Source organism: Sesamum indicum, linkage group LG7, assembly GCF_000512975.1.
Source record: "Sesamum indicum cultivar Zhongzhi No. 13 linkage group LG7, S_indicum_v1.0, whole genome shotgun sequence".
Lineage (NCBI taxonomy): Eukaryota > Viridiplantae > Streptophyta > Magnoliopsida > Lamiales > Pedaliaceae > Sesamum > Sesamum indicum.
The window spans coordinates 6,444,130-6,456,650 of record NC_026151.1 but is presented as its reverse complement, the minus strand read 5'-3'; the positions used below and the strand labels follow the sequence as shown (position 1 = coordinate 6,456,650).

The following is a 12,521-nucleotide window of genomic DNA, read 5'->3' as shown; positions in this document are numbered from 1 at the left end:
ATAAATTAGCTAAGATTTTTATTAAATTAAGGGTAAATTACAGTAATTTTTCATGAGATTTGTTGTAATTAAAAATATATCATTATTGTTTGAAAAATTACAAATATCCCCTAATTTAGCGTTCGTATAACAATGGGCCATTCAGTTTGTATCCGTTAGGTTTTCATATAATTTTTATGGTAAACTGACCAAAATGCCTTTTTGGATTATTAATTATAATTTTATATATTTTAAATTTTTTTAAAAAATATTTTTATGAACTGATATGCCTCATGATTATCTACTTTATTCACCCTCCCCCCTACATTTTTTCATACATTTAAAAAAAAAAAATCACTAAGTGTAAAGCAGTAATCTTACCGTTTAAGGGTAACATAATTATATTTTATTTTAGGGGATATTTATAATTTTCTAAATAATCATGGATATTCATAATTATGCCAAACCTTAGAGTTGTAACTGTAATTTACTCTTAAATTAATTATAAATTTGTCCACTGGAAAGAAATTACTATTGGCTATAATATTAATGGTTATGGCTAAAAATCGTGGTAAATAACTATTATTAATCAGATTAAATAAAATCGATATAAAAAACTAACTTTTCCACAATAAAAAACTTATTTGCTACAGGTAAAAGCCGTGGTAAAAATATTTGTCACGGCCTTTTAGTCGTGGTAAATATTTTAGCCACCCTCGCAGAAACCACGGCCAACAACCATTGCGTGGCCGTGACAATAACTATTTGCTATGGCTATTTATTATTAACCATGAGAATTAACCATGATTAAATATTGTATTTTTTTGTAGTGGTCATTACTATCATAATTTTATAAGCTTCATATTTTTACTTTATTCAAATATATTAACAATTTATTTTTAGAATAAATATAACATCTTATAATTTCAACAAATATATTATAAAATGTACGAGCATAATTGTCTTTAATTCAATTCCCATCCGCCTCACACATTGATGTTCACATTCATTCGTGTATTGTATGCAATATAAGTTTTAAATTATAATGAGATAATTATATTTACACTCTTCTCCCTTGAGCTTTGGTAAATTATACATAAACCCTTTTATTTCGAAAATTACATCTAAAATTCCTGATCTTTGCTTCTATCTAACAAATAAGTTTTTACGTTAGTCAATTCATCAAATTTTCTGATATTAACAAAAAAACTGATGAAAAATAATAGTTATCTTCATCTGACTTATTACTGATTTATTGTAGGTCAAATAATTTTTTCCGACTAAACTACCCTTATAATAGTACCTCATCTCATGCATTATGCATGAAGACATATGATGTTAATTTGATTGTAAAAATATTTATTTGACTAATAATGAATCAGTAATAGTCAACTGGGGGTAAATATAATTTTTTTTATTTATATTAGCAAATTTGGTGAATTTTGATTAATGAAGGGACTTAATAGACAAAAGTAAACTTTAGAGGTACTAGACATAATTTTTTTAAATTATAGAAGTTTATGTATAATTATATCAAAGTTGAAGAAAGGAGTGTGTAATTATTCTTATTAAAAAGGACCCCAAAAAATAAAAAAAGGGAAAAATGTAAGAACAGGCCATTCGGATTTCACCCACCCAGCTAATGTGCCAACTGCCAGCCAGAATCCCTCCAAACCGCACACACACACACACTTGGAACAAACAAAATACCTCTCCACCTCCCGTACTTAAATTCTCTCCTCTCCTTCACCACCTCACATTCTCCCTCTCTCTTTTCCTCTCCCATCCCAAATTTTCTCAGTTACCCACGAAAGAGATGGCTGAGACGACGCTGCTCCCAGATCTCGGCACCCAAATTCTCATCCCTATTTGCGCCTTGGTCGGCATAGCCTTCGCTCTTGTGCAATGGCTGCTCGTCTCTAAGGTGAAGCTTTCCACTGATAAATCCAGCTCCGCCGACGGGAAGAATGGGTTCACCGAAGCGCTCATCGAGGAGGAGGATGGCGTCAGTGACCACTCCGTTGTTCGCAAATGTGCCGACATCCAATCCGCCATCTCCGAAGGTGGAATTTTTCTGTACTTTCATGCTTTTATGTATGTGTGCGTATATTGAGAGATAGCACCAGCTTATGCTTGGGTCCGAATGAAGCGTTTCTTCCCTTTATTTCTTAAGATAAGATATGCGTTTTGAGGATAAATGGATCTTGCGATTTTTGTTTGTGGGTCTTTTATGGCTATTTTGAGCTCTATGTATTAGATTTTATTTACATTTTGTGTATGTATACGTGGTGTCTCTGTGCCTATGGGTTGTGTGAAGGTGTATTGTGTGTGGTGGTGTTGTGTTTCAGGCTTATATTTTTTTCTGGGCTGAAAAATTCAGATATTTGCTCTTTGTTCTCTTTTTCATATACTTACATATATCTTCACGTGTGTTGCTGCGTAAAACTTGCGTTTCGTGGGGACAAAACCAATTAGCAGAAGGGCTGGTCTAAGTTCTTGTATCAGATTCTGAGTTCTTGTTTCTGCTGTGTACTTCCATTTCCTGATTACGTTCTTATTCTTGAAGGTGTAAATCTTTTCCAGAATTATTTGTGGTTTCTTTTGTGTACTCCGTGGACAATTTGAAAAATCAGGCTGATATTTTTCTTTCTGGTGGGTGCTCATAATGTTTGATTGATTAGAAAATGCACTTGGTGCCCTTTTTGTCAAGCCCTGTGATGTGGGGATCTCATAAAGATCCATCTTCTTTGTTTGTTATTATTATTTCAAATTTTTCACTGTTTATTATAATGATTTCTCTATGGACACGTGTGGAGAGACTTGAACTTTAGTCCTTGGTCCTCTTTAATTAGTGTATTCATAATAGTTGGATTTAACTGGCAATCCGTATTACATACTTTAGTTACGTGTATCTTCCTGTTTATTTACTCATTCAACGGGCCATATATGTCAACTGTGATTAAATAATAAGTCTTGCTGAATTGTTACGGGTATGTTGCTTCTTGTTTACTCATCCAATGGGCCCTATATATTGAGTGAATAATAATTCTTGCTGAATTTTTTATTTCCTTCTCATTCTTGTCAGTGTCATGTGCATTGTGTGAGATCTTATAAACCTTGTTAACCTGGGATTTTGTTGTGGGTTAATGCAGAAGCCCCCCCCTTTATTATACTAAAATTGTTAAAGACCCCTTGTGTAAAAAATAGCAACACAAAAGTCTCGTGTTAATATTAAATTATGCATACTCTACCCTGTTGTTAAAACCTTAGTATTTGTCTGATACCTGCTATACCCCATATTTGTATATTTATCATTAATAATTGTTGAATCATTTGGAAACTTTAGGAACCATTGGATTTTGTTCGCATTGGGCAACCAAAGGATCTTGCTCAAAATTCAGCAACCATATGATCACTGTATCTTGTCCATATTTTGAAATTTAATAATATATATTTTACATATCAGTATATGTATATGTTAATTAATGAATACATGATAAATGATATAATTAATAAACAAATATGTATATATATACATACATGAACTAGTATATATGAACATATATGTACGCAGATTTTATATACATCATCAGGGGGTGGGGTTTGTGGTGCCTGGTCAAAGGGAAAGGAGGTCTTAGGGGTGTGCATAGGCATGAGGAGGGGTGGGGGTTGGGGGGAGGAGGAAAATGCGAGCTTGAGGTTACAGTGGCGGTGGTGGGTTGGTGAATGTAGGAGGGGAATGGAGAAGAAAATGGATAAGATGGACTGAAAATGGATAAGATAGAATGAAAAAGTAGGGGAGAACGGAGGAGAAAGAGGAAGATAGGAGGGGAAAAATGGAGATGAAAGAATATAAGGTGGGCAGCAGGTCTGATGGAGGGAGGGGTGTGCACCGGAGTGAGGGAATGGGTAGCGGTGGCAGCAGGCAGTGGGGGTTGTTATTGCGGGTGCAAAGGTGAGGAAGAAGGAAGAGGAGAAGGAGAAGTAGAAAGGAGGAAGAAGGGAGAAGAGAAGTAGAAAGGAGGAATAAGGGAGAAGAGAAGGAGAAGTAGAAAGGAGGAATAAAATAAAAGAAAAAAAGAAAAAGTAAAGGAAAAAGGAAAGATGAGAAAGAAAGGAAGAGAAAAATCGAAACTTGACCCTAACCTTTGTAGTTATCATCCTTACATCAGAGGGTTGAGAAATGTATTTTCAACAAATATTTCAAATTCAAAGTTAACTTACTATGAGTTTATGTAAAAGTTTTAATCTCCATTAATCTGTGATGAGGAGGGTGTATTCTACTGGGTATCTGAAATTACAGGGCGGCGGGGGGTGGGGTTACGCATACATGGAGGTTTCACGTAATGTTGATGTAGCACAGTAGATAGTTATAGAGTTTAACCTTTTCCTTAGATACGTTGACAATGTTCTATAACTATGATTTCTTTGTTATCCATTACATCTTAGTCTGTCATTCTGAACTGAGTGCTAAATCGGCATTACTTATCTGTTTGTGTTTCTTCTGGAACCATAAGATACTTGTTTCAGTGGCATTTTCCCAGAGAAGGAAGTTTGACCAACGGACACCATTTTAGGTTATTTTCAGCCACTCGAGATCTTTCTGATACACTAATTCTTGTGGTGCAGGTGCAACATCATTTCTCTTCACCGAGTACCAATATGTTGGTATCTTCATGGTTGCATTTGCTGTCTTAATTTTCCTATTCCTGGGCTCTGTGGAAGGATTCAGCACGAAGCCGCAAGCTTGTACCTATGACAGCACCAAAATGTGCAAGCCTGCTCTTGCGACAGCTGCTTTCAGCACCATATCCTTCCTTCTTGGTGCCATCACATCTGTGGTCTCTGGCTTTCTTGGAATGAAAATTGCCACCTATGCCAATGCCCGTACTACTCTAGAGGCCAGGAAGGGCGTAGGAAAAGCTTTCATTGTTGCATTTAGATCTGGTGCAGTCATGGGTTTCCTTCTTGCTGCAAATGGTCTTCTGGTTTTATACATTACTGTCAACCTCTTCAAGTTGTACTATGGTAATGACTGGGAAGGTCTATTTGAGGCTATAACTGGTTATGGACTTGGTGGATCTTCAATGGCTCTGTTTGGAAGAGTTGGTGGAGGTATTTACACGAAAGCAGCTGATGTAGGGGCTGATCTTGTGGGCAAGGTGGAAAGGAACATCCCAGAGGATGACCCCAGGAACCCTGCGGTATAACAACAGCAATTTAGAAGTGCCAAAGTTTATTAAAATTATTACTTCTTCCATTCGCAACTTATATTTTCAACAATGTTGCAGGTCATTGCAGATAATGTTGGTGACAATGTTGGGGATATTGCTGGTATGGGGTCTGATCTATTTGGCTCGTATGCAGAATCTTCCTGTGCAGCCCTTGTTGTTGCTTCCATCTCATCTTTTGGGATTAATCATGACTTGACCGCTATGCTATATCCTCTTCTAGTCAGCTCCATTGGAATTCTTGTTTGTTTGCTGACCACTTTATTTGCAACTGATTTCTTTGAGGTCAAGACTGTCAAAGAAATTGAGCCAGCACTGAAGAAGCAACTTATTATCTCCACGATATTGATGACTGTTGGAATAGCTTTTGTTAGCTGGGTTGGCTTGCCTTCCTCCTTCACAATATTTAATTTTGGTGTCCAGAAAGATGTTAAGAGCTGGTAAGGTTACATCTGGTTTCTTATCATTATTGCTTCAAATTTCTTACGCCTTGCTTCCATCATAAACTGACCTTTACATGTATTTAGTCATACCTTTCCATCAAAGTATTTCACCCTCATTTCTAGCTAATTAAGTAAGAAAACATTATTTATTCTGATTCTTTTTCACTTAGAGAACACTGTAATCATATCATTTAGTTCTCTCTCTCTCTCTGAGATGTTTGATAAAGATTAATGTATATTTCTATTATTTTCTTCCTCATCTTTCCTCCAGTTCCTAAACAACATATGACTCTGAGCTTGCAGGCAATTGTTTCTATGCGTTGCTGTTGGTCTGTGGGCTGGCCTAATCATTGGATTTGTCACAGAGTACTACACAAGCAATGCTTATAGGTACTATCTGGACCAAATTATCTAGTGTGGGTTAATGTTGGAAAGTAAATGGTTCTAAAGTCATGCTTCTTGTCGCTTTCAGCCCAGTACAAGATGTTGCTGATTCCTGCCGAACTGGTGCAGCTACGAATGTCATTTTTGGCCTTGCATTGGGATACAAGTCTTGTATTATTCCAATATTCGCCATAGCAATTAGCATTTTTGTTAGTTTTAGTTTCGCCGCAATGTATGGAATTGCAGTAGCTGCTCTTGGAATGCTGAGTACCATAGCCACTGGTTTGGCAATTGATGCTTATGGACCAATCAGTGACAATGCTGGGGGTATTGCTGAGATGGCAGGCATGAGCCACAGAATCCGAGAGAGGACTGATGCCCTTGATGCTGCAGGAAACACTACTGCAGCTATTGGGAAGGTAATTAGTAGTTTCACTCTATTCCACGGAATTGACATGGGTTTCTGGTTGTACATTGGATTTTGCATGTGTTGGAGTTTGTAGCCTGGTATAATTTCATATTCTCTGGGCTAATTTTTTCTTGGGGGAACATGGTCAATATAAGTAATGTTTTTACGTTAGGTTTCCCTGCACTTACTCATGAAGACCCCTGCCTTTAAATCATTTGTTAGCGAACATTGTGATTGAATAGTTAAAATCAGAAAATAGTTTATTCCATATGGGTAATATATTTTTCTCTCGCCAAGAGGAATTTGCTAATGTTTAAACAGGTTTAGTATCTTCTGAGATCTATACTTAAAATTAGCCATTGCTGACAAGCCTTTTGCAAATATTGTGTATCATCACGCAAAGTCTGACTAATACTTTTGTATGTAACGAAGTGTTCTTTACCGTTACTTCCAGGGATTTGCTATTGGATCTGCTGCTCTGGTCTCCCTTGCTCTCTTTGGTGCATTTGTGAGCCGTGCTGCCATATCTAGTGTTGATGTTTTAACTCCAAAAGTTTTCATCGGTTTGCTTGTGGGCGCTATGCTTCCTTACTGGTTCTCAGCCATGACAATGAAGAGTGTGGGAAGTGCAGCTCTCAAGATGGTTGAAGAAGTGCGCCGTCAATTTAACACCATCCCTGGTCTCATGGAAGGCACCACTAAGCCCGACTATGCAACTTGTGTCAAGATCTCCACGGATGCATCTATCAAGGAGATGATCCCTCCTGGTGCTCTTGTCATGCTTACACCTCTCATTGTCGGAATTTTCTTTGGTGTGGAGACGCTTTCTGGCGTGCTTGCTGGATCTCTCGTCTCTGGTGTTCAGGTAATGTGCCGAATATGTTTTGACATGCATTTATATAAATTCCCAAGGAGACTTGCAACATGTACCATGGATTTAAAACGAGTTACCTATTAACATCATTCTGTGTCTCCGTCTTTGACATAATTCTATCACAAAAACTTGCACGTCAGCATGTGTACTGCACAAACCTGATGATATTAACTATGGAACCAAAGTACTACTTTATGGAATGGTCTTCTTTGTGTTGAGGTATAACTTCACTTACATTATGCAGATTGCTATCTCTGCATCCAACACCGGTGGTGCTTGGGATAACGCCAAGAAATATATTGAGGTAAAGAATTTCCCTTGATTTCTATCTTGTCCAACTAATACTTTCAGTTGGGATTGAATCTGGTTTCTCATGCCATCAATTCTTGTATGATAGGCTGGTGCTTCTGAGCACGCCCGGACTCTTGGGCCTAAAGGATCTGATGCACACAAGGCAGCTGTGATCGGAGACACTGTTGGCGACCCACTGAAGGATACGTCTGGACCCTCGTTGAACATTCTTATCAAGCTAATGGCTGTAGAATCACTTGTGTTCGCCCCCTTCTTTGCTGCCCATGGTGGATTGCTCTTCAAGATTTTCTGAAGTATGGCTGACATGAATGCCCTGCAATCCATCCCCTTCCACATTTTGTAATCTCATGTCCAAGTATAAATCTATTTTGCTGCATTCTAAATCTAGGCTTTGAAGAGAATGTTTCCATCATCAGATGGTCAATCTTGTGAAGAGTGAGACATCATTTATATTCTTTCACTGACTAAACGAACACCATATTATCCATTTCAGTAATTTTTCCGGACGTATTCTTCAGAGGAAATAGTAGGTGGGAGTTCAAGATGGACTGCACCAACACGGACCAGTTTGGAGAAGTTCGACCCAAGACGGGCCCTGTATTGTTCGTGGCCAGGTTGGGGCCTTTGAATGGGGCCAATTGGGTGAAACTTTCAGCGTACGTTCGCCCCATGGGTTGGCCCGGTTGAGACAGGACCAGCCTTGGTTGGTCCTGTATTATTAATTTTTTTTAATGAATTGAGGTATTCTTTGGAACAATTTTGTTTTTAATTTATGATTGTCTTATGAAATAGATAAAAGATTAAAATTAAATCTAATAAAAAATTATAAGTAAAAAAAATTAAAATAAATCCAATTCACAGCATTTGTCTGGAGCAAAAACCACATGCACAAGTGAACTTCAGTATACTAAAGATAGTTGCATTTTGTGATGAACTGATTAAAGTGCTTTTTGAAATAAGAATTATAATTTTATTTTTATTTTTTTTATGAACTAAGAGGATAATTTATTTTTATATAATTTTTTTAATTTTTTCATCCATCCCGTCCAATTTCTTTTACAAAATTTTAATTTTTTAAAACAAAAAAGATACAATAAGGGTAAAGTTGATACTGTTCTACCTTCATTCAAAAATTACATAATTTTATCAAAAATGGAACATTTGTACTTTTTCAAAAAATGAGAGGATATTCGCAATTATACCAAATTTTAAAAAAATTGTTGTAATTTACCTTTAAAATTATAATCATGTATTTTATCAACACAAATCGCATTCCTAAGTTTAAACTATTGTGGATATTGTGCGATTTATATTTATAATTTTTTATTTTTTCAAATAATTTCATATATAAAATATTAATATGATAGTTATAAAATTTCATATAGTAATGAATAAATAAAGCTCAAGAAATTACAAAAATTACATTGAAGGAAAGTTACGACACTTGTCATTGTAACAAAATCATAATTGCTCCCTATGTACAGGTTTCAATAGAGGATCATGGCTCCAATATAATACCTCATTAGCTCTTGGGAACGTCCATCTCATTTATACGACCAGACTAGGAACCAATCCACATTCATGTTGCTAAAACTCTAAAATATTTATCGACTTATGGGAGTATAAAATATTTCTCAACTTCTTCCATCACAATAACCTCAAATGACCTTTTTATATAGATGAAAAAATAAAATCTTTATATGAAATAATGAACCATTGAAATATATTATAAATTAAAAGTAACTATAATTATAAAATCAAATCATAATTAAAATGATATGGATAATTAAAAGAATATTAAAAATCCAACGGTCATATAATGAATATTATAATAAACTGATAAAAAAATAAAATTAGTAAAAATCATAAAATAATTAAATACTAATAAAATAAAAAAATTAAAATTTTTATTTAATTTTTTTAACGATTTAACACTACTAAATACAGTTTAATTATTTAAAAAGTTATACTATTTATTTATCGTTACAAAGATACTTCTTTTGAGAAAAATAGGATTATATAATAATATAAATTTTTCTTTATTATATAGAAAAAGGACACACATAAAACTTAGCAGCTATGATTTCATTCTCCTCAACCCATCCTACTTCCGCCGCTCAACCGCCCACAACCTCCGCCTCCGCCTCCGCCTCCTCTGCCGCCGGAACGTCGAGGCTTTTCGATCACCATGTCAGCAAATTATCCTCCTTGTCGTTGCCGCAGTTCCACCAATATTCCGGCCGCTACCGCCGTGGCCTTCGGGTGCGTGCAATCGACGCCGCACAGCCTTACGACTGCGAAGCTCACCTCATGAATCGCTTCACTCAGTCCACCAAGCTGAAAATCGCAATAATTGGGTTCGGAAACTTCGGTCAATTCCTCGCCAAGGCGTTCATCCGCCGAGGGCACACTGTATACGCGCATTCACGATCCAATTATCTCTCGGTTGCGCAATCCATGGGTGCTGCCTTCTTCTCCGATCTCCACGACCTCTGCGAGCAGCATCCAGACGTCATCCTCATCTGTACATCTATTATTTCGACAGAATCCGTGCTCAAGTCGTTGCCCCTCCAGCGTCTCAGGCGGAATACTCTTTTTGTTGATGTTCTGTCTGTCAAAGAATTTCCTAAGAATATTTTTCTCCAAGTTCTTCCCCCTTATTTTGATATTCTGTGTACACACCCGATGTTTGGACCCGAGAGTGGGAAGCACAGTTGGCAGAATTTGCCATTTGTGTTCGAAAAGGTGAGGATTGGAAATGAGGAATCAAGGCTTTCGAGGGTTGAGAATTTCTTGGATATATTTAAGAAGGAAGGGTGTAGGATGGTGGAGATGACCTGCGCCGAGCACGATAAGTATGCTGCCGGAACGCAATTCATCACCCACACTATGGGGAGGATTCTTGAGAAGCTTCAATTGGATAGTACTCCGATTAATACAAAAGGGTATGAGACTTTGTTGGACTTGGTGGACAATACTGCAAGCGATAGTTTTGATTTGTATTATGGGCTTTTTATGTACAATAAGAACGCTATGGAGCAGCTGGAGAGGTTGGATTTGGCATTCGAGGCACTGAAGAAAGAGTTATTTGGACATTTGCACGAGATTTTGAGGAAGCAGTTGTTTGGGAAGGCGGAGGAGGGGGGCCTGAGGGGGCCGCTCCTGGGGAAGTTGCCCAAGAATGGGGCTCCATTGTTGCCGCCTGGAACGCCACAAGTGGAGAATGTGGGCGAAGACGGGAATTAGGATGGTTTCACTTCTATTAGGTACCTCAGTCTTGCAATGGCTATTTCTAGATTGAAATGATTCCTTGTTAGGATTAATTGGAGTGCAAATGATGAAATAACTTGATGAGTGGATTGCATATGTAGAATCTTTGTATAGCTTTCACATAGATCATCTGAATAATCGATTTAAACAATGGTTGTTGTGCCTTTCCTTTTCCTCATAAGAACACCAACAGATTGAAGTGATAAAATTCGAAGTTCCTAGAAAATTAAAATTATGCATTCTACGAAAACGAAGCACCAAGTTGTTTTCTCTTGTTAGTTAGATCCATAAGCGTCAAGCCACTTTACTGCTGAAGATATTAGATGAATCTAAGCTTAATTTGTTGTATTCCTGCATGGAAATATGTCTTAAACCTGACATCGACATACACAAGGGAAGGGCGACAGTGATGTTTCATGGATGAGCAAGCTCGACGGTAAAAGGCTGCGGATCAGTTGAGCTTACTAGGAATTTTTGAAGCAGCTAAAAATTTGAAGGAAATACTTTTACTAGATTGATGAAGCATGCTTAATCAAGAATGCAGTTTCCACAGCTTTATCTATGAAGAATGGAGAATCGAATGGTAAACTGTGAATCATATTTTTGTCCCTTAGGTTTTCCATTAGTAACAGAACTTGTAACATAGTTAGAACTATTTCAGATGTCTAAATCTCCATAGTTAAACAAAAGCAACAGCATTCCTCAGCAACGAAAAATGGTGATGAATTATCTTACAGAGGGTTAGAGACTCTTCTATCGTATCAGTATACACAATGTGAATATTGTGTATTCATATTGTTTTGTAAAATGCTGTGTTCATATTTCCTAATTGGTTTTCTTTTGATTCCTATCTGTTCTGCTCATAATTCCTGGTATGTTTGCTTCCCATAGTAACCCGTAATGATATTGGAGTGTGTTATTGACTTGGAAAAGTCTCACACAAGTGAGTTTAGCTTCTATTTCCTGGTTTTGCCTGAAGCTTCTAGGAGAAGAGAAGTCATTCTGCATCACAGAAGTCCTGTTTATAATTTGATGACCACAGGAGTGATCTATGACTAGAAAAGATTAAGTTTAAGCCCTTACATAGCCTCCAACATTGTTTGGACAGTGCTTAGGTTTCAGCTAAACAGGAAAGAGATCAACTCCCACTATTGGTAGGTTTGAGTTGATTTTGGAGAGATATGGAATCACAACATAGAGCCATCATTGAACTGTTATTATTTCCTAGTTATTAGATATTGAGGATAATTAGCAAGTTTTATCGATTTTCGTCTTACTAAGGATAGCTCAATTTCGTGATAACATGTCTTTGTCCACATTTAAGGTTAATTTACTTTTCTACTTCATGAATCATATGCTTGATTCATCCAGTCCAACAAGAAATACCGTTGGACGTCTTTTGGGAACTGCTTGGTTGACATAATTCCATCTACATCAGGTATGTCGTAGTGCATGATTAGAGTTCTTGCTTCTTTCATCTCAGGAATATTAGATGAAGTTTGGCTGCATAGCAGGCAGTGCAGGTATGAAGGTTCTGCATCAAATCAACCAATATGACACAGTAGAAAACTTGTATCAAATTCGCACAGAAGTTTGTTAATTACAACCCATGAACCATT

The 12,521-nt window shown here is 36.8% G+C and overlaps 2 protein-coding genes across 6 annotated transcripts; both read left to right on the top strand.

Annotated features, from left to right (window-relative positions):
- Window positions 1,625-8,389, top strand: LOC105166431 (pyrophosphate-energized vacuolar membrane proton pump-like). 2 transcript variants are annotated; one of them, XM_011085777.2, is made up of 9 exons: window positions 1,625-2,042; window positions 4,609-5,183; window positions 5,271-5,650; window positions 5,957-6,043; window positions 6,126-6,456; window positions 6,901-7,311; window positions 7,565-7,624; window positions 7,718-7,925; window positions 8,126-8,389. In XM_011085777.2, the coding sequence occupies exons 1-8, from the start codon at window positions 1,796-1,798 to the stop codon at window positions 7,922-7,924; spliced, it is 2,298 nt and encodes a 765-aa protein (XP_011084079.2). In that variant the 5' UTR covers window positions 1,625-1,795; the 3' UTR covers window position 7,925; window positions 8,126-8,389. The 2 variants fall into 2 exon arrangements, with proteins under 2 accessions (XP_011084079.2, XP_011084078.2); XM_011085776.2 differs by having other exon boundaries at window positions 7,718-8,138.
- Window positions 9,691-12,521, top strand: LOC105166429 (arogenate dehydrogenase 2, chloroplastic). Of its 4 annotated transcripts, XR_002287453.1 has the most exons (3): window positions 9,691-10,898; window positions 12,227-12,340; window positions 12,417-12,521. XR_002287453.1 is itself a non-coding variant. In XM_011085773.2 (2 exons), exon 1 carries the CDS (start codon window positions 9,712-9,714, stop codon window positions 10,876-10,878), a length of 1,167 nt encoding a protein of 388 aa, XP_011084075.1. In that variant the 5' UTR covers window positions 9,691-9,711; the 3' UTR covers window positions 10,879-10,898; window positions 12,386-12,521. The 4 variants fall into 4 exon arrangements, 3 of the variants coding, with proteins under 3 accessions (XP_011084075.1, XP_011084077.1, XP_011084076.1); XM_011085773.2 differs by lacking the exon at window positions 12,227-12,340 and having other exon boundaries at window positions 12,386-12,521; XM_011085775.2 differs by lacking the exons at window positions 12,227-12,340; window positions 12,417-12,521 and adding an exon at window positions 12,341-12,356.

Coding starts and splice junctions, on each gene's coding strand:
- LOC105166431 (XM_011085777.2), top strand. CDS start 1,796: ATGGCTGAGACGACGCTGCTCCCAGATCTCGGCACCCAAATTCTCATC. Junction 6,044..6,125: donor TACACAAGCAATGCTTATAG/GTACTATCTGGA, acceptor TGTCGCTTTCAG/CCCAGTACAAGATGTTGCTG. Junction 6,457..6,900: donor CTACTGCAGCTATTGGGAAG/GTAATTAGTAGT, acceptor CGTTACTTCCAG/GGATTTGCTATTGGATCTGC.
- LOC105166429 (XM_011085773.2), top strand. CDS start 9,712: ATGATTTCATTCTCCTCAACCCATCCTACTTCCGCCGCTCAACCGCCC.